At 44.6% G+C, this 23,347-nt stretch overlaps 1 protein-coding gene across 2 annotated transcripts in view; it reads left to right on the top strand.

Annotated features, from left to right (window-relative positions):
- CSMD1 (CUB and Sushi multiple domains 1) overlaps positions 1-23,347 on the top strand; it is a 1,601,557-nt gene that overhangs the window by 1,018,154 nt on the left and 560,056 nt on the right. For both annotated transcript variants that reach the window (XM_074329288.1, XM_074329289.1), the window contains exon 6: positions 2,548-2,660. In XM_074329288.1, the coding sequence (XP_074185389.1) occupies positions 2,548-2,660 (113 nt within the window). The remainder of the gene's footprint in view (positions 1-2,547; positions 2,661-23,347) is intronic.

Raw genomic sequence — 23,347 nt, 5'->3', positions numbered from 1 at the left:
GGACATGAATTATAATACGTAACTGTTACAAAGCCCTCACTTTTGATTCTGTATAAGAGGAGTCTGTACAGGAGTTATGCAATTTGTGAAACTTTACTTATAAAAGTGAACTGGATATACATCATCTAACTGTCTCACTGCCCCGCATTTTCCCAAACTGCCTCCTATATAGGAAAGCAAGGTCAGCACACAGTGGCCAACAGGCAAATCCCGCCCATAAGTTAAGAATGATTCTTACCTTGTTAAGTGGCTGAAAGAACATAAAAAAAAAGCAATACTATTTTTACCCCCAAAAAAGGACATGAAATACAACTTCCAGTGTCCGTAAGTAAAGTGTTATCAGAACCCTACCACAGTGAACCCAGGTCTGTGTTTGCACAGGGCAGAGCTGAACAGTTGGATCAGAGACCATGTGACCCATAGCCCCTAAAATAATCCTATCTGGCCCATTGCAGGGGGAGTGTGTTGACAAAAGCAATACTGACGTTTTCTGGGTAGGTGTTTGGAAAATGGGGCGGGGGGTGAAGAGAGGGGCTGTTTATGGGCATTGCTAATGTTGATGAAGCTGAAATGCGATGCCATCTAGCATTTGAGATTAGAGTCACTCCAAGAGAACTAATCATATACACATACACACACACACACACGTATATATATATAAGATTTATGTATATTTACATACATAAATCTTTAGAGCAACAAAAAGCAAACATGGATTTCAATTATTAAAAATTTCAGTAAATAAAATGTAGATAAGCTGGATAGACTGTGTGTGGTTAAATCCAAAATTTACTTCTCTCTTGGCCATAGTTAGTATTAGGCAAAGAGGTATGTGACGTATTTCCAACAGAATTTGTAGCATAATCTCAGCAGGAAAAAAAGGGGGGCAGGGAGCCTTCAAACAAAATATCAGAGTGATGAAATGCTTCTTGGAGCCAGCCTTACCCGACTTCCCCAGCTAGTGCTACATAAATCCAAACTAACAGGCAGATCTGAGTAGTGTATTTCCTCTTACAGAAGATTATTTCCAACAGTCACATAAACACTGTTGCAATTGGTTACAGTCAAGGGTTGGCTTTTAACTTTAAGTGGATACTGCACATTTCTAAACCTGAAAGTTGAAATTGAACACCCTGACATCAGAAAACTTGGCGACATGTTTCACTGGATGCTGCTTTTCCTCCAGGCAGTGGGGTTAGCAGGAGTCAGCCCGGACCTGGTACATCCCACGCATAGAACACGGTTTCCAGCTTGACCGAGCAGCAGAGGTCCTCACAGGCCAGTCCACAAAGGGCAGCACAGGTTTCTGCCACACACCAATGGTTAAAGTCTTACAGATCTTCGACACCAGTGAGCATTGTTTTAAAAAGAGATTTGCAAGCTGAGGTGCAAAATAATCATACAATGAGTAGCCACTTGTAAGTTACATTTGAAACTGTTTTAGGACCATTTATGGGAGATTATAGATAGATAGATAGATAGATAGATAGATAGATAGATAGATAGATAGATAGATAGATGCAAAAGTAATTACGGGTTTTGCAATTATTTTCAACCTTTTAAACTGCAATTACTTTTGCACCAACCTAATAATTACGTTAGCGCCTCAATGGAGGTATTTTCAAATGCAATGTACAGACTGGACAACTGAGACAACCCAGGTGTGCAGGCCTCAGGTAGGACCAGCAGAGCCAGCCCATCCTCCTGTGTCTGACACACGCCAAGTCAATGGCACGCCACCGGCCAGGACTGACAGTGTCCCAGAGTCTGGCACAGCCTGACCCCTGCTCCCCAAAAGGCATGGACTTCTCTGTGGGGACACAAAGTTCCCAAGGGCAGGAAGGAGATCACTAACTTTTCTGTGACAACTAACCTACACATTTTAAAGAGGACTGGATCTTTTACGCAGCTTAACCGGAGATTGACTGTGTCTGATGTTTGAAAGATTTAATCATGTTGCATATACTCTTTTACTCAAACATGATTTTCCCCCATCTCAGAACTTCTTGACAGTGCTTGTCACTAGTCTCATAAACACTCCCTTTCGTCACCCGCGTAGGAGACGTCCCTGCCGTGACTTTTGCAGGGGAGCACTAGACACATGGCAAACTCGCTGCCAAGCGTGGGAAGCCGTGTAGTTGAGACGACGTCCAGTGAAACACAATTTCTCGTGTCCAACAGTGAATGGCAGGGTTGTATCGTTTGCCTCCTTCTTCTCCTTTTGTACTGCATTGTGATTGAAGCTACGATGCAAAGAAATAAGAAATCAAAAGAACATCTCATTTATTTATCATTAATAAAGAAGACTCAAAATGTAAAATATTTGTGAAAGCCTCCATTTCCTAAAGAGTCAATATAGCATTTGTATGTGGGCAAAGATAAAATTATCTGAATCATTTCAAAGTTTAAATGTAGCTAATAAATGACCTCTGTTTTAAGCGTCTCAAAATAAAGACTGTCCGTAGTCAATTTTAAAAGCGGGTTTGCTGTAGGCCATTTGCTCTGTTGGTTTACAAGGGGGATTTTTTTCTTCATTCTCTTTTCCAGGCTGACGGGAATGAATCTTCCTTCTCCTGTTATCAGTAGCAAGAATTGGTTAAGACTCCATTTCACATCTGACAGCAACCATCGACGCAAAGGATTTAATGCCCAGTTTCAAGGTAAGAATGTTCCATCTTATAAGAAAAAAAAAAAAAAAAAACTAGCAGAAGATCTGCTGGTCCTTTCCAACTCTGAAACTTTATGATTCTCCTGCTAAAGAGGAAACAAGATATATATGCTTGAAAACATCTTCTGTTTCTTACATGAACAGTTAACATTAGAAATTCATAGTAACTTATCAATGATGCCTTATTACTGTGGTATATGCAGTAGATTTTCTTGTTTTGCTGGAATTATTGGTAGGTGTTAGTCAGTAAATATTGATTAGCATTAGTTTTAATTCCTATACACCTAACCAGTAAATATCCCAGTGGTCTGGTGAGTTTCTTGATCTGCACTCTAAGAACGGTACAGCACATAGGTCGCAGGAAATTGCAGAAGTGCATCATGATGTCACTTTTAGTCCTAACATGTACTCACGGTACATAAATCCAGCTCCCTGACTTAGCAATTTACACATAAAGGAACCTCAGAACCAAAATGCTGAGTCTGCCGCTGAGTAAACCGGAAAGGCTGTAGTCAGTTGTGTGCAAGGTTGAATTGTGAAACTTTCTGTTTGTATATAATTTCTGATATTTCGACCTGGATAGTATTGTGTCATTTCCTGTATGTTTCTAATAATCACTAATACTTATCAATACAATGGAAAGAATGCAATCTATTAAGGGGCCCAACGAAAACCATTCCACTTGCATTTCAAATAAAAATAGTATGATTGTGCCGGACAGTGAGATGCTTTCCCCAGCACACTGTTCACACGCCCCCAAAACACGACTATAGGAAAGTTCAGCTAAGGCAGCTTTCCTTGACACTTGTGCATGTAGCCAGGACCCCAAAAGGCGGACAGTATATACAACTCCCACTGTCCAGAAACTAGTTGGTAGGAAGGAGAGTCTGTAAACAACTCCCACCCAGGGAGATTGTATTAGTGTCCCAACAAGTGGGTCTGAGCCATGAATCAATGTTTAGAATGCCTCTTGACTGATCAAAAAATTAGGTAAATCTATGGAGTTGTTTCTAAGCTGTTGATTGGTCTTCTCCCGTGGTCCTGATGAATTGATTGGCATTGCACAACAGAGAAACGTATCATCCTCCAGGCTTGGTCAGTGTATGTGGCATCCTCAGCAGTGATTGCAAGAAAGGTCAGAAATAGAACATCAAATCTGAAGATACTAGGAATTCATAGATATAAGAAACATATGGATTGGCAGAAAATTGCCACAGCTAGGACATGTCAGCCACTGATGTTAAAAGAATGTATGTCATTCAAAGTGGTGAGTTTTGCACAGAAGCCCAAAGAGATAAAACGATGTAAAAATAGGTGGTGGGGCAGATGTGGCTTCCCAGTAGTCGATCAGAAAACCTCCCCAGGCTGATCCTGAAGTCCAACTCCAAGACCACATAGTGAGAGGGCCGCCCTGCTTTTTGTCATTAGCACTTGGGCCTCATTTCCCAGGAGGCATCGTGCTTTTGACCATCTTAGCAGACTGTGTTTGGAAGGTTGGGTTCAGGAATGTCACTGTCTTCAAAAGACAGCTGCCCAGGTGGAGAGGAGTGGGATGTTGATGGAAACATTCAGAAACGGACCTGTCAGCTCAAAAGGAGCGTGGTAAAAGCTGGGCAGAAAAGCAGTGCGTTGATGCTTCTGGCTCCGGAGGGCAGCACGGTGACTGGTGAATGGAAGCTACCTGTCACCCTTCCTGCTCATTCTCAATCAGGCCTGAGGGCAGCAGAACAGCAGACAGAGCTCTAGCTGCTGCAGACACGGCCCCTCTCAGAGACCCCACCAGCCCGTCCACTGACCCTCTCTGTGTGTGACGCTGTCCTGACTTTGCAACTAGGAGGCCTCCGGGTTTTCATTCTGAGGCCAAATGGGAAACCTTCCTGTCCTACAGGGAACACACACCGTTCATGTAAATCTCCCCTTTCTTCTCTGCCTGGATTGAACACCCAATCTGCGCTGTCCTTTCATTTCACCTAAACAAAATAAGGAGGGAAAACACACTGTTGTTATTACCAACGCAATTGCAAAAAACAGCAGCACAGCCAATGAACATTCCAGAAAACCAACAAGTACAACAATACTAGCAGTGAGAACTTGCATAGTATTTGCCAAATGTTATTTAATGTCTGTGCAAATAGTCTGTCAAACGACCCAGATCTTGGGTGATTTGGTGGAGAAAGGGAACCTTGTGATAAAAACACATTTCTATGCCTATGGCCTTAGTAACATGACGGCATCTACATTTGTTACTTGTGGTCACTTTAAAGAGTATAAAAACCCCATGAGTGTTACTTGGAGTAAATATGATCGCAAGTTATGTGGCGTCCCTATGGGAACCCTCTGTGGTCCCCAAGCCACTAATGCTGCCCTCTGGTGATCTCTCCATACAAACTGCCTCTCCATCCAAGACGATGACGGCTGCATGCAATTTTATAACTTCTGAAAACAAAGAGTACCCTCTTCCTAACTTTGCATTTTTCTTGGTCAAATAAACCGACTACCACCACAAAATAGTCTTCCTTCTTGTGCTTTCTGGTTTTAGCTTTCATCTCTACAGTCTTCATTCTCTGAATCTCACACTCCATGGCTTGATCTCTTCAATCATGCAATCAACTTATGCCAAAATTAGTAGTCAGTTTGACTGACAAGAAAAACTGCTCTATAGTTGCTACTCCTAAAATATACTCACTTTTAAAATAGCATTGTGCACAAAAGAGGTAACAAATGCAGCAAAAGCTGTGTGATGGATTTGCAGTATCTGTGTACATACTGAGCTCGCATGGAGTGGCAGTTTGTGTAGGACGCATGGTTTTTTTAACGTCAGCTGAAAATTGAGCCCGTCCTTAATACGTTACTTCTATCACTAATTATAATGAAATAATTGCCTTGTTAGCACCATTTGTCATCTCGACATTTTTGATGTCTACAAGATTACTTTTTTAAAGATATATTAATCTTGAGCCATAAATGCCTCTTCACTATTAAGTAGCCACATATGTGTTGAACTCCAGTTTTACATATGTTTACCTGGCTATTTATAAAATTACAATTTTCACAAAAGGCAATTCCCATTGATTTCTGTACCTGATAAATCATCGTGAAAGTGTTTGTAATAATGTCCCCATTTATATAGAGAACGCCCTGTCTCATAAATCAAAAGAAAACCTGAGCACGGATTTACATCTTGTGTTGACACAAATAATTAGCTTTCCTTTTGGGGGCTAGTTCTCCATAATTGTTGATTTCCCTTCTTATTTTAAATGAAGACTTTATAGAAAATTAAGACTTTCGTGTTGTTACAAATACATTTTGGGAAATGAAGGGCTTCATGTTTTCAGGCTAATTCCGGTTTGGGCAGGACACGCATTCCCCATTCTCCAGCGCCCACGGCGACTGCGGGTACAAGGTCAAGTACAGAGGCTGGAGCTACGGGGTAGGGACAGACCTGGCTCCCAGCGCCGACGCGTGTGTTCACCTCGCCCTTTAGAACAGCACCTCTGCAAGTAGTAAGGGCCGAAATCTAGAACCTAGAAGATGCTCAATTAATGCTACAGGCTGAAGAAGTGAAGGAAATGAACTCTCCATCCTCTCCTCCAGGCCGCGGGGACCCTTGTCTGCGGCACCAGTGAGGAGCCTGTAGGTGGCGTCCTGGGTCATTCTTGTGGCCTTAGATGCCATCTCTCTTCCACTAAGGGCACCTGTCTGATAGGTATGGACAGGTAGAGTTTTCTTTTGATCAAAATAAATTAGCAAAATCTAATCTTATAACCTCTCAGTAATTCTTTTTTTTTTTTTTTTTACAGAACATACAGACATTTATTTATTTTCCAAAATGTAAAATGTTTTAAATTCATGACTCTCTATTCAGACAAATACTTTGTCAGGGTATTCAATTCAATTTTACTCAAGTAAGAGGAGTAAAATACCAGACCTCAGGCAATTTATTTTAATCTAAGAGGAGAGTAAGACAAATATGCATAATAATAAAAGTTTTATTAATATTCTCTAAGTTTTCTCTAAACTCTAATTCTCTAAATTATCCTCTACGTTTTCAAAGCGCCTCTTTATATTTCTAATATTGTGGTTCTCAAAATTTCGGATGCCTAAGAACACCTGCTTGCCCTACCCCAGAGATTCTGAATTAGTAGGTCTGGAATGGAGTCCATGAATCTACATTTTAGCAATAGCACCAGGTATTTCTTTCTTTCTTTTTTTTCAAGGCATACTTAATTTAATATCAAGAGTGCGATACAAAAGGCCCAAATACAATGAAGGAACACATTTCCCTATTAACACCAATGGCAATTCTCTTTCAACATGTGCTTGTTGAATGGAATGAGGATTTATTAAAACCTCTCAGTAATTCTTAAAGCCCCTAAATCTCTAAAAGAAAAAGTTTTGCATAAATATAAATTCACTCAAATCAGAAACACATACCACTTTCCCTAAATATATGGGGTGCCAAAAAAGTGTACACAAGTGGACACTTTGGTCAACGTGGCTCAATCAGTAGTTCGCCGTAATCAGAAGTGTCTGGACGCTGATGGGAACCACTTTGAGCACCTCTTGTCATTGCAGAAGTCACACATGACTTGCATTCATCTTTTGTTATCGGTGCATATTGAGTATTACAGTTTCAATAGTTTTTTCCTTTCCTAAAATGTGTGTACTTTTTGGGGGTGCCCTCTGTACATACTTTAACTTGTCTCAGAACCAAGATTCTCGCAAAGTGCCATCTCCATACTTTTAATAACTCAAAGAGGGGGCCCATGCATGTATGTGTTCCAAGGATCTGACTCTTGGCCTGGCGTTTTCATTCGGTACTTGTTATGAGCCAATATCTTTTCTGCTAGTGCATCTTGCTACTTTATAAAAGGAGAGGAATAGTATCTGCCTCCCCAAATCACTGGATACTGTGTTTTCCCGAAAATAAGACCTAGCGGAAAATAAGGCCTCGCATGATTTTTCAGGATGCTTGTAATATAAAATAAGCCCCACTGTATTTCCCCAAAATTAAGACCGGGTTTTCTATTAATTTTTGCTCCAAAAGACGCATTAGGGCTTATTTTATATGATGAGCATCCTAAAAGATCATGCTACGGCTTATTTCCCGCTTAGGTCTTATTTCCGGGGAGACAGGGTAGCTAATCACACGAGAAGAAAGTGTGGCAGGAGCATTGCAGCTGCGCTGACGTGTGAGTGTTCACGACCCGTGGGTTTCCTTCCGCATGCTTGGTATCTTCCCAACCCAAAGTCACTAAAACAAAGAGGATGGTGTTCAACGTCCTAAGAGATGAAAATCTCATAAACGGGCGGACTCTTCTCTCACACTGTTGGCAGAAATCTGAGCTGCTGCCACCTCTTCGGGAAACCGTGTACTGTGAAGCCAACCTCAGAGTTGTCTGGAGGCAGCAGCTGCCCTCTGGGTGCAGACCCAGCAAAAGTGAGGACACAGGTGAATAACCAACACATGGGTATTTATTACTGAGAAAGGGCACCTTACTGTGTGTGTGCGTATGTGTGTGTGCATATGTGTGTGTACATTTCAATTTAAAAAGTGTTTTTAAAAATTGTCAGAACTCCCTCCCCCCAAAACGACAAATTTGTTTGAGTTTTCGTGCAAACAGGACCAGGCAGAAACGCCTAGAGACCCCCACTCAGTGCTGTGGTGCCTTTGAATGTCAGAATTAGCAGAGGCCACGTCCTGACATAAGGAAAGGGACGCGTAAGCGACCAGCCTGCAGCCCACAGCTCACCAATGACAGAACCGAGACCGAAACACGATGAAGGCCTGTCCTCCCTCAGTGTCAGCCGTTCCAACTCTGTTTTCTCCCGACTCGGGACCTCCTCCACCCATTTCCAATCAGAACAGCTTTCTTTGAGGAGCAGCGATTTATTTTTGCACAAGTGAAATCCCAATGAAAACAGCAACACGTTACGACAGCTGGAAGGCAGTGACAGCTTTCCTGGTTTTCGCAGGCTGATCCAGTCCAAGCCGAAAGCTGCAGACCGGCGAGGGGTGGTGTTGTAATAATGACGGAGGGGTGAGCAGGGATAATATACTCAGGGCATGAAGCATTGAAAACACAATGAATGAGTATATTTATGAAGCAAATGTAAACACGTATGTATGTGGAAGCAAAGAGCTGCATGGAGGCATGGGTGGCGGTGAAGGGAAGTAAAATAAATGTTTACAGAGTTCTGACGAGGAGGGAACATGACACAGTGAGCCAGGAGATGCTTCTCAGCGCAACCGAGGGCGACCTGGCCGGCAGGTGTGGCGCCAGCCCCTGTATGTGTTGCTCACATGTGGCACAGACACAGGGGTCCAGGAAGCCACCACGCAGACACGCCAAGCCCAGTGTCACTCCTGCCACCTTTCACGCCATCTGAGTGTTCACTGTGTGACGAGTGGAGGTGCAGTGTCTGCTCCAAGCCCACGGAGGGATGCAGAGCCAACGGGAGACATGAGGTCCTGGAATTGAGTCCCAGGTCTATTGTACCGAAGCCTCAGTTTCCCGCCTGCGAAACTGGGATGGGAGCAAGGATGGGCCGTGGACAGAGGTGGAGATTAAGGAGATAATCCTGTGTAGTGTCTCACACTCGGGTCTGTGGTCTCCACATGGGAAAATCCCTCTGCTAACCTGCCTGTCTCTTTCCTGGGCTGAGTGTGCAAACTCCACAAGTGCTCTGCAGGGTTTTATTACTTCGATAAACTTCCTGGAAATTCTTGGAGTGATTTTTTTTCTTGATTCCTTCATCTCTTATGCCCCCTCTACCCTTCTCGTTTACCCTACATCACTGGCCCAAGCACAACGGCCATCTATTGGACCCCATGTCAAGTGGAATGAGATTCCGTTCAGCTCCCGTCCTGGGTCTCTGCAGCACGGCCTGCAGGGCGCTAGGAGACAGAAGCCCAAACACCGAGTCCTAGCCCGGGTGTCCAGGGAAGGAGCCAGGAACGCAAGCGTGTCACCTGACAACTGTGATACAGTGTGAGTGCAGCTATGCACAAAATGCTATGGAATTAGAAAGACGCCCCTGCACTGACCTCGTAGGGAGCAGGTTCCCTAGAGGAGAGAGCCTGGGTTGTGCTCAGGAAGCCAGGAAGGAGGGCCGGGAGGGTGCAGGGTACAGGAGAGGCAGAGGCACAGCTAGGGCTGCACGACACACCAAGGTGGGTCCAGGGCCCCCGCAAACACAACAGTTCAACCTGGAGCACAAAGGAAGTCGGGTGGAGCGATGAGAAAATAAAACTGCAAGGGGATGAGCGAGGATGTGGAAGGTTTTAAGACTTAAACACTTGCCCATAACCATGGATAAGCGAGGGGTTCACAGGAGTGTCTGAGCACGGGACTGGAGATGGACACACACACTGCATGGCAAACACTGAGCTGGTTCCCTATGTCAGCTCACCGGCAGCCCCTGGGGTGTGTCCAAAAGCAGGGCTGTGCGGTGGAATCTTCTAAGAGGCTGAACACAGGAGCAAAGATGGCCCCCAGGGGCTCAGTTTTAAAGAAGAGGAAGCGACCTTGCTGAGATGCACAACCTTCTGTCCAAGTTCAGCCACGATCACATTTAATGCATCATATGTCAGAGAGAGAATGTGTGCATGGGAAGTGTGTGTGTGTGTGTGTGTGTGTGTGTGTGGTGATGGCGTGAACTTGGTGAAGGGAGAGCCCCCTTCAAACAGTGGCAGCCCCCGTCTTCATCAGAGTCTGGAGAACCAGATGCTGATAGGAGACTGATGCAAAGCTTTGTGACCTGGATGCCAGGCCCAGGAAGCAGTGGTCTGAGGGTCACTCAGCTTCCTGTTGGGAACACAGAAGGGAGGATGTGTTAATCGGCGAACACATTCATCAAATACTGGTGGCGTCACGTAAGGTCTCTGTTTACATTAATGACAAGAAAGGAAAGCCCCTGCATCATGGAGCCGTGGGAGCTGAGCCAGAGGGATGCAGCGGGGACAGTCCCAGGGCCTGGGGGTGTGGGGTTGCTAGGCGCGGGCTGCACTGGTTCTAAGCACAGGCTTTGGCAGGGACCCAGGGAAGCATCGGATTCCACACAGAGCATGTCCATTGAGCTGGTCTGTAGACGATGCCACTGTGTAGACACACAGCCCGTCCCCTCGGTGGGTGAGTGATGGTGCCCCCGTGAATGAGTAACCTAATGAGAGATCACTGTGGTTCTTACATCCTACTTCTTAGCACTGGGTATGTGGCCCTGTCCTGAGCTATGCAACGTGTCGCAGAGCTAAAAACCTGTTTGCTGGGCTCCAAGGTTGTGGGCACATCTGAGCTGAGGGACTGGCAGAGGTAATAATACTCCCAGAGGTCACCTGCCTGCAGGGCTGTTGACCTGGCTCAGCTGACACACAGTTCTCATGCTCCCATTTGTCTGAAGTACCTTTGGCCAAAACCCCTCACCTACTGCCCAAGGTAACCGCGGGCTGGCTGTGAAATGAGTGTTTCTTACACTGTCCCTACTTACTGTTGGAAAAGAGGGTAAAGCAGGTATGATTTGGTGTGTCTCTCAGTATATTAAGAAACCATAAAGGTACAAATGCATTCTGAATAGCTGCATGGTGGCTACTAAAGCTAGGACAAAGAGAATGTGCTTACAGCTCAGTACTAATGGTTTTGAGTAGATATTGGAGGTAATTTCTTACTAATATTGAAACAAGAGAACATATTTCTTAAGAAAAGTGGGTTATTTTATTCATTAGAGATGCTAAATTAATAGCTAGAAGTCTCACCCAGAGACAGCCTAATGGAGCAAATGAACTTTTGAGTTCGTTCCAGACTTTTGATTTAAGTCAGTGCATTTTCGTGTATTGATTTATTTAAAATTGTACTTGAAATATCAATACACAATAAATCTTAGTCATTATATATAAAACCACTTAAACTAAAACCTTATACTTCTCTACATGTGCTTAACACTAGGGAACGGGGGCCCAAAGCCATTCAGTAAAATTCCGGCTATTGAAAACAGATTAATTTACCCGTGGTACCATGTTTCCCCAAAAATAAGACCCGGACAATCAGCTCTAATGCATCTTTTGGAGCAAAAAGTCATATAAGACCTGACATTATATTATATTATATCATATCATATCATATCATATCATATCATATCATATCATATCATATAAGACCTGGTCTTATAATAAAATAATAAAATAAGACCGGGCCTTATATTAATCTTTGCTCCAAAAGACGCATTAGAGCTGATGGTCCGGCTCAGTCTTATTTTCAGGGAAACACAGTAACAGCAGGTAGACGTCAAGTTCTTATGCTTGAAGAATACAGGAGGTTAGGGGCGTCGTCAGGCCCTTCGTGAATTGCCTTTCTACAACTTTTACTTTTGCGACGTTAGGACCAAGTTTTCTGGCGTTCAGTTTTCGAGCCCCTAACTGCATTCCTTCTTCTGGTTTCTCTCGCTGGCAGTTGAACCGGTCGAATCTGCAGACTACAGGTAGCGTTTATTTGCTGGTGAATGTTCATAGCCACCTCCTGAAGCTAATGTGTGCCGTAACGTGTGCTGGGCCGGTTAAAGCATCACTGCACACTGCCCCTGTCAGGGGCCGTCAGCCGCAGCTGTCGGCACTTCCTTGGAGAGAGTATAAGCACAGTGTGGGCTTGCCCCTCTGGGTCCCTGGCCACACAAGTGGTCACCTACCCGAGGAGGCCAGCGCTGGATCAGAGCTGGAGACCGTGTGAGCCGCAGGGCTTGTTGTCTTCCTCCTCTGGCTCAGCTCACTCAGACTGAACGGTGAAGCTCTGGCTTCGTGTCATAAGTAATCCAGGAAGAGGCAGTTGGTGCCGTTATTCCAGGGGCCTCCTTTAACTAGAGCTTGTGCCTCTTGCAGAATGACAATGCAAACCCTCAAAGTATAAATGCAACTCTCAGATGATTCCAGGCGAGAGTTTAAATGGGTCTGGAAGCAGCTGGTTGCTGAAGGACGAGTGTGGTGACCCCTGGAAATTGTGACTGCCGAATAGCGGGCGAGTTTGTGGACACATGTAGACTCTGGTTCCCCAGATTGCTTCGGCAGATTTCATGTTCGCCCTTGGACATTCCTTTGGAAGTCCTTTCTTTCCCACCATTTCTAAGAAGCATCTAAGAGCCTTCCTTCCTTGAAACTCAGTCTGACTGGTGTTTCTAATGGCTCACAAGGTCCCAGCCAGCTCCCTGTATGGTCGACCACCGTAAGCTTTACCTTTGTCAAAACCATACAGTTTCCTTTGCGGGAGACTTGTAGTTAATGGCTGACTGAAACCGTATGTACAGTTTACTAATCCAATAAATATAACACACATGTAAAGGATAGAGTCCCAGGTGCTGTCCTGTAGATATTTTGAAATTTTCCTCGAAACTAATAGGAGCTTAGCTTCCCCAGACACACACCAGGGCCCAGTTCAGCTGGCGTGCCCATAGTTGTGGTTCACACGCTGAATGATGAATCGTTTGTGTCAGACGATAAATGGCCACCACCTAGAGAACGCTGATTGCTCCCCAGCCTGGCTGCTCCAGACTCCCCACACGAAGCCGCCATGTCTCTCCACCACACTCCTTAGGGCTGACGGACGCCCTGGAGCGTTTGCCCGGCCTGTGCCCTGGTGGGTGCGTGCTGCAGTGTGGTACCTGCTGCTCAGCTCTGTGACGTGTCCTTCCTGAGAATTCATGAGCGCTGCGTGTGACTGGCACCGACTGGATATCGCGTTAAGGCTGATGGAAATGCAGCACAAGGAGCATGGATGCCTTCCTTTCTAGAGAAATACATGCACACCTCTGGAATCCTCATGTTAGTGTGCGGGTGTAAGCCACCGACCGCTCATTCCTTAGTCCAGTGCTAACTTCCTTTGGCTGTTTTTATTTGATTTTTTGGGGGGTTGTTTGTTTTGTTTTTTGCCTCCATCAAGTTAGAAGGCTTCCTAGTTGAACTTCTCATATCATGAAACCTCTTATAGTTCACAAGCCTGGGGTCCACATTTGGACAAACCCCTGCAGCTACCATTCTGTGCACCTTGCCCAATAGATACCAAGCTCTCAAAGGTCTGTCTCCAGCCTTCCTTTGCAAACTCATATTTAATCTGCGTTCTAATCATGTCATTCCCCGGCTGTAAAAGCACTCACTGGGCTTGGCCAAGTCACCCACTGCCCCCATCTTGTCCGGCCACCACCCCCCTGCCCACCCACCCCCAACCTGCCCACCCCCCCTCCCTGCTCTCTCACCGCCACCCTGTCTGCCTATCCCCACCCTACCCTCTCACCCCCCACCCTGTCTGCCCACCACCACCCTGCCCCCCCACCCCCCACCCCCACCCTGCCCATCCATCCACCCAACCTGCCCACCTACCTCTACCTGTCCACCTACCCACCCACACCCCACCCCCACCCTGCCCACCCCCCCACCCTGCCTTCCCATCCCCCACCTTGCCCTCTAACCACCACCCTGCCCACCCACCACCCACGCTGCCCGCCCCCCCACTCTGCCCCCTCCCTCCCCTGCTCAGCTGCAGCCTCTTCCCCATTCCCATTCTTCTTTGAAGAAACCTCCTCCCTAGCCGGTATCAATCATGTATTCACCTCTGTCTGCATAGCACTTAGACTTTTCTCATGGAGCTTTTCAGCTTTATCGAGGTATTGTTGACAAATCAAACTGCAAATATTTAAAGTGTGCTATGTGATGATTTCATATATGTAAACGATACGAATGGATCCCACCATCAAGTTCATGAACTCATCCATGACCTCACACATTTACCTTTCTGGGGATGGGGGTGCGGTAAGAACACTGACTTTCTACTCTCAGCAGGTTTCAATTATACGATGCAGGGTTATCACTACAGTCGCCAGGTTTCACCTCAGATCCTCAGACCTTATTCACGCTATAGCTGCAAGTTTGTCCTTTTCACCAACTTCTTCCTGGCTCCCCCAGACCCTGTGAGCACTGTTCTATTTTCTACTGTCTGTCTCTACAGCTGAATATACGAGTGTGTACACATCACACGACATCTTGCAGCGGCTGTAGGTGTGCATAGTAAGTTACCTTGTGTCTGGGAGAGCAGGGCAGAAGCATGGCCCTTGTGGTCTGTTGCATTCAGCAGAGAGAGTGCCAGCATCCACATTCACTCGGGACTGAAGGATAGTTCAGTGCCTGAGCCAACCCACTCCCCTGAAAGGACATAACACTCCACACTCATTAAATGGCTGTGGTGTGGCGTGGTGGAAAGACTCTGACAACCGCTGTGACATTGAGCAAGGCTCTAGCTTCTTTGCATGTCTGTTTACCCACGTGTCTAGTGGAGCGAACCACAGCTGCCTTGCAGGAATGTGGGGGCTCAGGTGGGGAAAGCTGTGTCAGGGTTTGTTCGAATGCAGTGTGATCTGTGCTTCAGTGACCCGTCCACCAAGATGGCCATGGTACAGTGTCCCCGGGTCCTCACAAGTGTGTGTTGCCTCAGCGTTACTCTCCACTCCCAGCGCAACTTACGGTATCTACACCTGGCACATTACATGCCCTGTGACATCACGATACATTTACAAAATCTGAAGTCACTCTTCACAAGAAGTTGAGTCCCTTCGGAAGCTCTCTGACTTTCTCTGTCCTTCTGTGACCCTTCACATGCTTCTCGGGAGAGGCAGGGCTAGAGGGCTGGCCTGAGGGTGGCTGTGCAGGATGACACTTGCCATTCTGTCTCCACCACGAGTAGAAGCGAGAGTAGATGCTGGGACTTTCCTGGGGGAAGCACCGGTGGCCATGGGCAGTGTGCTTCTAGCTGTCATTGTCTCCCACTTGGGTATTGATTTCCTCACCAAATAATCTTCCAGGTCCCTTCTGACCCCAAATGTGTATAATTCTAACCAGAAGCTCGTGAGAACCAGTTTGATTGTGGCGATTATCTCAAAATGTGAATACATAACAAAACATCAAGATGCACCCCTTAAATGTATACAGTGTTGTCAACTAGACCTCAATAAAGTCGGGGGCAAATAGAGATGAATAAAACAATAAATAGACACTTTTTTCCCCTAATGCTAAGTAACTGTATCCCTTCTCCTGATAAGCTGGTTGTGCCTCCGTGCTTTATTTGGTCACCTCTATGGTAAGGCTGGCCAGGTAAGCAGATCAGTGTTTCTGATTCACTAAAAACACACCGTTAAGCAGATGGCATCACCTTTGTGAGTGTTAACTTTAACCCTACATTAACTGCTGCCACAAACTTAAATAAATATGGTGTCTAAATGGCAACAAACATGCGAAGTATAATTTAACTTGCTAACTAGAACATAATATATATTTATCAAATCCTTATCTGCCGTGTTTATTTCCATTTAATTGCATTAACCTGAGATTTACTGAACACCTGCTGTTAGCAAGGCATTGCAACAGATGGCATGAGCGTGACAGAAAGGACATATTTCTATCGCCTAAAGGATCTTATGATTGAATGGGGAAGATCAGGCCTATTTCTGCTATTGTGATTTTGTGTATTTTTTAATCTGTCTTACTGGATTGTTAGCTCTGATCTCAGAACTGCAGAGGGTGGATTCAAATTGACAGTATCAACCTTGCCAGTTTCTTCATTTAAGACAAAGGTAATTAACTTTAATGCCTGCCTTTCTCTTTATTTTTATTGGATATAATTTATATAAACACCTGGTAGGAGATGAATAAATAGCAGCTATTATTTTTTTCACTGGCGCACCAACCAATAATAATACGTACTTTAAGAATATATAAATTATGCGTAGCAGGCATGTTGTAAGCATCGGATATAGAAACATATTACTAACACACTGTGTCTGCCTTCAAGAGTTTGTAATTTAATTGTAGCTCTCAACATATATTAATATTTGGGTCAGATGCATCATTGAAAATTTAACAAAAGTTATGGACTCTCCCTGGAGAGAGAATGCATACAATGATGTACCAGATTTCCCAAGCTTTGTTATGAACTTCGTGTTTGCCTGAAATCCTAGGGATCACAAGTGGATTTCAGGTTACAAATGATGTGTATTTATGGGTCTTTCTTCTTCCCGAGCCTCCTCAGAGAGTAAGACACATGACAGCAGTGGCCACGTGACCGTCCTTTTGATCCGGAGCCTAAGCCTGCACCTGCTAATGCACCAGTGCCCCTCCGGTGCTTACTAATCAGGACCTCAGCGGACGGGCTGCAGGAGCAGCTGTCTCCTGTGCTCAGGGGTGGTTCTGCCCGTGGGAGCCCAACAGGTGCCTGGAGGAGGGATGAATGTGACGCTGGCTGTTAATTCTTCCTGTTTCCTCCCTGCCATGTCCTTTCAAGCTGGCTTAGCCCCGCGGTGCAAAGACCAGAGGTCGCAGCTCTTCTCAAGGGAGCCGACCCTACACGTCCCCTTTTCTCCAGGTTTCAGTACTTATTTTTCCCCTGATTACTTCCAGCATAGGAGGTGGGAACAGCTCAGCTGGTACCAAGTCCCAAGTTGCTACACTGCCCGGTGGCATCTTGAGATTGAGTCTGATGTGAACAGCCCTTCTGTAAGTCACTCTGCTTTCCATTATCCATCCCCAGAGTGGCCTCTGGGGCCTATTGGGGCCCTGTTTAAGGTGCTAGAAAACACTCGAGATTTGGGCAAACCACAGATAGCAACCTCTACCCAAAGAGCCAGATGTTTAAAAAAAAATAAAAGCCTGAACGAGGCAAGGAGCCCTGCCTCTGCCTCTGCCCCCTGCAGTCTGTCTCCAAAGCACATCTGGTGATCTGAGAGGCGTGTCAGGGAACCCATCATTCTCCTGCTCAAAACCCATCAGCAGCTTCCCATCACAGCCAAAATAAATCTACATCTATTACAAAGACCCCCAGGCCTACCTTCCATCCCCACCCCATCTGCCCTTCCGCTCGCCCTTCCCCACTAGTTTTGGGAGCTGTTTCATAAAGACCCCAGACTCACTCAAACCTCTGTCTTCGCTCTTCTATTTCCTCAGGCTGAACTGCTCTCCCAAGGGAGCCTCCTTCCTTCCTTCCTGGAGATAGTTTCTCAGATATGACCCTCTCCATAAGGCTCTCACTGGTCACCCGAACTAATTTTCACTCACCTTGGCCACCCACCATCTTATCTCTTCCTGTTACCTGCTGTGTGCTTTGCAGTATCACTTATCACAATGCACCATGTATGTGTGCTGTGTGTGCATACTTACAGTGTGTTTGTATGAGTATGTGCACATATGTCTCATTTATTTCCTGTCTTCCACCTCCCGCGACAGAATATAATCTCCCTGAGGACAGATATTTTTGTCTGCTTTCTTCACTGATCGATGCACCGAGCACGGAGCAGAGCCCCAGACACACAGCAGTTGCTGGGTGGACATGTTATTACGGAATGACTGACTGTTGTAGTTACCTGGTGGCGTGCAGGCATGTGACAAAGCAATGCTCGTTCTTTCCTTTAATTGGGTCCTTGTATTTCACATCTTATTCATGAATTCAGCTGTCACACAGTTAGGAAAGGCCAATACCTGTCCTGGAGATGATCAAAGTATCCCCTTCCCTAGGAAATTGCAGTCTACTAGAGTTTCCACTTATGTGAATACGTATTTGTCAGACAGAGAGCTGTAACAAACGTAGCAGCATTTATTGGGGTTGAGTAAAAATAGAAATCTATTACCTTTCAAAATATTATAGTAATAGATCAACCTATAAAAGGTAAGAATACACACAAAGAGAGGACATAAAGCCTTATTAAAGTAGTACCAAGCAAGTCGAGTCAAAATATCTTCTTTATTAGACCTTGTCAATGGCTGGATCGCTGGAGTGTTTCATTTATAGTCATTTTCTAGGCATTAGTTAAGGAAAAGTTGTGCCTGTTATCAAAATCACACGTATTACTGAGACAGGCATGCATAATTAGATAACTCATCAATTATAAAAAATGTCGTGTAGTCTTAGAATCACTATACCCATTACATGGAAAGAAACATTAAAACTGCGAGGAATTCATTACTTTTTTCAAGTTTCTATAACACAGTGATAGCAAATGGTAGTAAAATCTCATTCTCAATCTACATTCTGTGCTCCAGGAAGTCGGAAAGCGCAGCAATCCCCCTGCTCGTGGTTTCAGTGCCCACAGCCAACCGTGGTCTGAAAACATTAAAGAGTGCTAAGTGCTAAGTTGCACGCGATTCATTCTGAACAGCGAGGTGCATCTCATGCCCTCCTGGCAGGGAGGCGAGCATCCCTTTGCCCAGCACCCCCAGGCTGTCCGTGCTCCCCGCCCGGAGTCACAGAGCGGCCATCGCATTATCAGATCCAGTGACAAGGTGCAGTGTTTGTGCTCAGGTGACCCTGATTTGACTTCCAAATGGCCCCAAAGTGCAAGAGTAGTGATGCTGGCGATTCAGATACGCTGATGCAAAGCTGAAAGTCCTTCCTCCCTGGAAGTGAAAAGATGAGGACAGTGTGATAAGATGCTCTGCTAGAGAGAAACAGCATCCACGTAACCTTGACCGCAGTGTAGGGTGATAATTGCTCTATTTTGTGATTAGTTATTGTTGTTAATCTCTTACTGTGCCTGGTTTACCAATTAGACTTTCTCATAGGTATTATGTATACGAAAGAAGGTTGGATACTATCTACAGTTGCCGGCCCTCCTGGGGTTCTGGAGCGTATCCCCACGAATAAAGGGAGGCTGCTATACTCTCTGATATACTAAGCTTCCTCATACCACTGCTAAATGAGTCCGTTTGTCACTGAGGTGATGACTGAGACATGCTTGTTTTTTTATGTGTGTGTGTTTTTTTAAAAGATTTTATTGGGGAAGGGGAATAGGACTTTATTGGGGAACGGTGTGTAGTTCCATGCTTGTTTTTAGAAAGGTCGTTTGAAAACTTGCAGTGACAGACCCCTGTCCAAAGTCCCTCCCCAGAGTAGGAGCCTGAAGTGGGTGTGGCCAGGCGTTCAGCAGAGGGGACCAGGGGACAGAGAATGGAGTGGGGCTGTTCATAAACCCGAATGAGTCACTTAGTAAGACTTCCAAGTCAAGGCTCCCAGGCAGCAGAAGCCCTTCCTTAATCTCATCAGCCTTAAAGGATGTTTTATGTGGTTTCCACCTTGAAGCTTTACTCCAGAAATAATTTCCCACTGGCATTTTCATCAGGCCATAATTTCCCAGGTAACCAGATATCTTGTTGTTCTATTAACCCCCGCACGAATAATCTATAAGAACTGGCATGGCTTGCTTTACTCATCTACAAAGAAACACCTTTCATTTCCTAATAACGTTGCTTCAGTCTCTCAGCTTGTTATTTAATTGCTAGAAATACTGCTCAGTGTCCCGTTGGTTTTTAGAGGACCTTATTGCTACATTATTAATGTGTGATTTATTTGGATCATAGTAGACTAGAGTGATTTGTAATGCTGCTACAGAAAAAGCCAGGCCAGCTCTTCTCTGCGCTATGTTTCTGGCACTAAGCGCTCTGCTTTGTAGCAGATTTTGACAGTAGGAAAAATAATAGCCCCATTAACCTCTAACAGTTGTGTAAAGGTTTAATAAAACAAGGGGGCTTATTGCTGCAATCTACTCTGTTCCATCATAAAATGTAATAATGTGGAGCTCTGCAATTGCTAAAGACCTGTGTTTTCCTAACAAAGACCCATCCCCATGTCGCATGAATAGACTGGATTGCATAAACTGTGTCACAAATCAGGTAAGTAAATTATGCTTGCAGTTTCTAAACAGGCCTTTGTCACTGCAGGAGCTAAAATATCTTTGAAAATACTGTGCAAAATCTTGCTGTGAAGGGAACTGTTGTCTATATACATTGGGAAGGAGACACTCACTCATAATTGGGAGCCGAGCTAGGTGGTTGGTCAATTATTTAGCACATCATTTGCATATATGATCTCTTAACTCACCAGAAAAAAGGATCTGTTAAAATGTGTAAAGCAAGATGCAGGCTGATTACATTATAGATGGTAACATGGTACTGTACCCTAGTAGGAAGTCAAGCACTTTTGAAATGGTGACAGCATACAATTATAGAGCACAATTGATCAACAACAGGAAACAACTCACTTTGCAAATGAGCAGAGAAGCATTCTTTTACTCCGAAATGTGAATGGAAAACAACCTCCAGATTATGGCAGATCTGAAAGGGCAAGACAAATCCTAAGCTAGCTAGTTTTGTAGAAGCCCAACACATCATGAGTTTACAACAAATGTTATAAAAAACAAACAAACAAACAAAAAACCTCAATCTTTGTATATCTTGAGAGTTGTGGGGAGACCAGCATTTGGGTGTCCACACATGTAAACTAACTCCACAGCAGCCACTATTTTGTTGTAATTAAATTATCTTACAGGATGGAATATTAGTAAGTTCAGTCAGAATCTCTAAAGATTAATTAATCATGGTAGGTTCTTTACGAATTAAATTAAAGCCCTCCATTTTAGACACCAAGAGGCTAAGTTGGTGAGTTAAATTCATTAGCCTCGATATAAAGATAAATTGGAGAACAGGAGCTAAAAATCAAGAACCTGAAGGAGAACTCAGGAAAAATGTACTTCCCTTAAACCTCATCATTTTATTTAAAACACATTTTAAAGGTGTAAGGAGAAAACTGGAAATATTTTCCGCTTACGTCCTTTCACTAGAGTGTGTATAGAATTATAAAATTTACAGAATCGTAACATCGAAATTGACTTCCACTTTTCATGGAGAAGTCAGTTTGCCCAGACTTGATAACTTTTCCTCACTGAATGAGAAATTTAGAGATAAATGAAGTGATATTGACCAAATGGTGATTATGCCCAAAGTAATCTGTGTGTTTGTGACATGGGAAGTGTAGGAGGCATAGATGCTGCATGACTGTTAGACCAAGCGGGCAGGGGAGAGCCCCATCTTTGTCCAGTTGACTTGGGAAAGCCCCATCGAGGAGAAGTTGTCTGGTGATTCAGGCTCGGGGGAGAGGCCAGTGGGTTCACACCCTGCCTGCGTCCCTGTGACCCTCTGAAGACTTACACACCTGGCAAGTGCCCTACAGTGTCTTTGTAACATTGTACTTAGTTGCCAATCTCTCTTTTTCACTGTTTATTTTGAAATGATTATTAAGCTTTTCATGTGGCTCACTAATTCAGAGGACAAACTCTGGAACTAAAGAGCGTGGGCTCAAATCCCAGTGCTCAAGTATTTTGAAATGATTATTAAGCTTTTCATGTGGCTCACTAATTCAGAGGACAAACTCTGGAACTAAAGAGCGTGGGCTCAAATCCCAGTGCTCAAGTATTTTGAAATGATTATTAAGCTTTTCATGTGGCTCACTAATTCAGAGGACAAACTCTGGAACTAAAGAGCGTGGGCTCAAATCCCAGTGCTCAAGTATTTTGAAATGATTATTAAGCTTTTCATGTGGCTCACTAATTCAGAGGACAAACTCTGGAACTAAAGAGCGTGGGCTCAAATCCCAGTGCTCAAGTATTTTGAAATGATTATAGACCCTCAGAAAATTGCAGTCAACCCAACCAGGCGGCCTTGCAGCCTCAGCCAGGTTCCCGGAACGGCGATGTCTTCCCCAACAAGAGTATAATCTCAACTCTGGAAAATCGACTTTGCCACATGTAATTCTCAGTTACATGTTCTTGTATGTATCTGTGTGTGTGCATGCACATAGGTGTAGTTCTGTGCAATGGCAGACACGTGTGCATTCCGTGGGGTCAATGCCACCACAATGAACATGCAGGCAGTGCCATCATCACAAGTCTCCCTGCGGGGCCCTTTGTAGCCACAGCCCTCGTCCCCTGGGACCGTCAAGAATATCATGTAAATGGAATCATACAATCTGTAACCTTATGTGGCGGGCTTTTCCCCTCAAGTGGCTGTGTATCAGCAGTTTGTTCCTTTCCATTGCTGTGTGCTGTCCCATGGCATGGATGTACCACAGTTTACCCATTGGCCTGGTAAAAGAGAGTGGGTTTGTTTTCCCCAGCTTTCACCTGGTAAAAATAAAACTGCGGGGAACATTGTGCTAGAACAGGTTCTGCATCAACCTCAGTTTTCGTTTCTCTGGCATAAATGCCCAGAGCAGTAATTGCTGGATCATCTGATTTTTGCATGTCTAGATTTATAAGAAGCTGCCAAACCAGTTCCACAGTGGCTGTAGCATTTCACTCACCCACAAACAATGTATGTATGATCCAGTTTCTCAGCATCCTCACCAGCATTTGATGTTATGACTTAAAAAAAAAAGCGCCATTGTGATAAGTAGATAGTGGCATCTCATCATGGCCTGTATTTGTATTTCCTTAATGGCTAAAGACGTTGAGCATAGTTTTCTGTGTTCATTAGCTGTCCATATATCTACTCCGGTGAAATGTTAGTTCGCAATTTTGCCCACTTTTCATTTGGGGTTTTTTGTTTGCTTGTTTGTTTGTTTTTCTTGCTGAGTTTTGTTACATATTCTAGGTGCTAGTCCTTTGTTGGACATGTGGTTTGCAAATATTCTCTCCCAGTCTAAAGCTTGTCTTTTCATCTTGTTCAATGGGTCTTTTTCAGAACCAATCTCTTTTCTTGCTGATAGATTTCCATCTATAAAACATGAATTATATTTATTTTTAACGCAGGAAGAACTGGCAACACTGGGCCCACAATTACCCGAGGCATGGACAGCAGCAACCGACTGGTGGCTGCCCTACTTGGGATAA

The sequence above is a fragment of the Rhinolophus sinicus genome, linkage group LG04 (assembly GCF_036562045.2).
Source record: "Rhinolophus sinicus isolate RSC01 linkage group LG04, ASM3656204v1, whole genome shotgun sequence".
Lineage (NCBI taxonomy): Eukaryota > Metazoa > Chordata > Mammalia > Chiroptera > Rhinolophidae > Rhinolophus > Rhinolophus sinicus.
The sequence above is the reverse complement of the archived record's forward strand: the minus strand, read 5'-3'. Positions and strand labels throughout refer to the sequence as shown.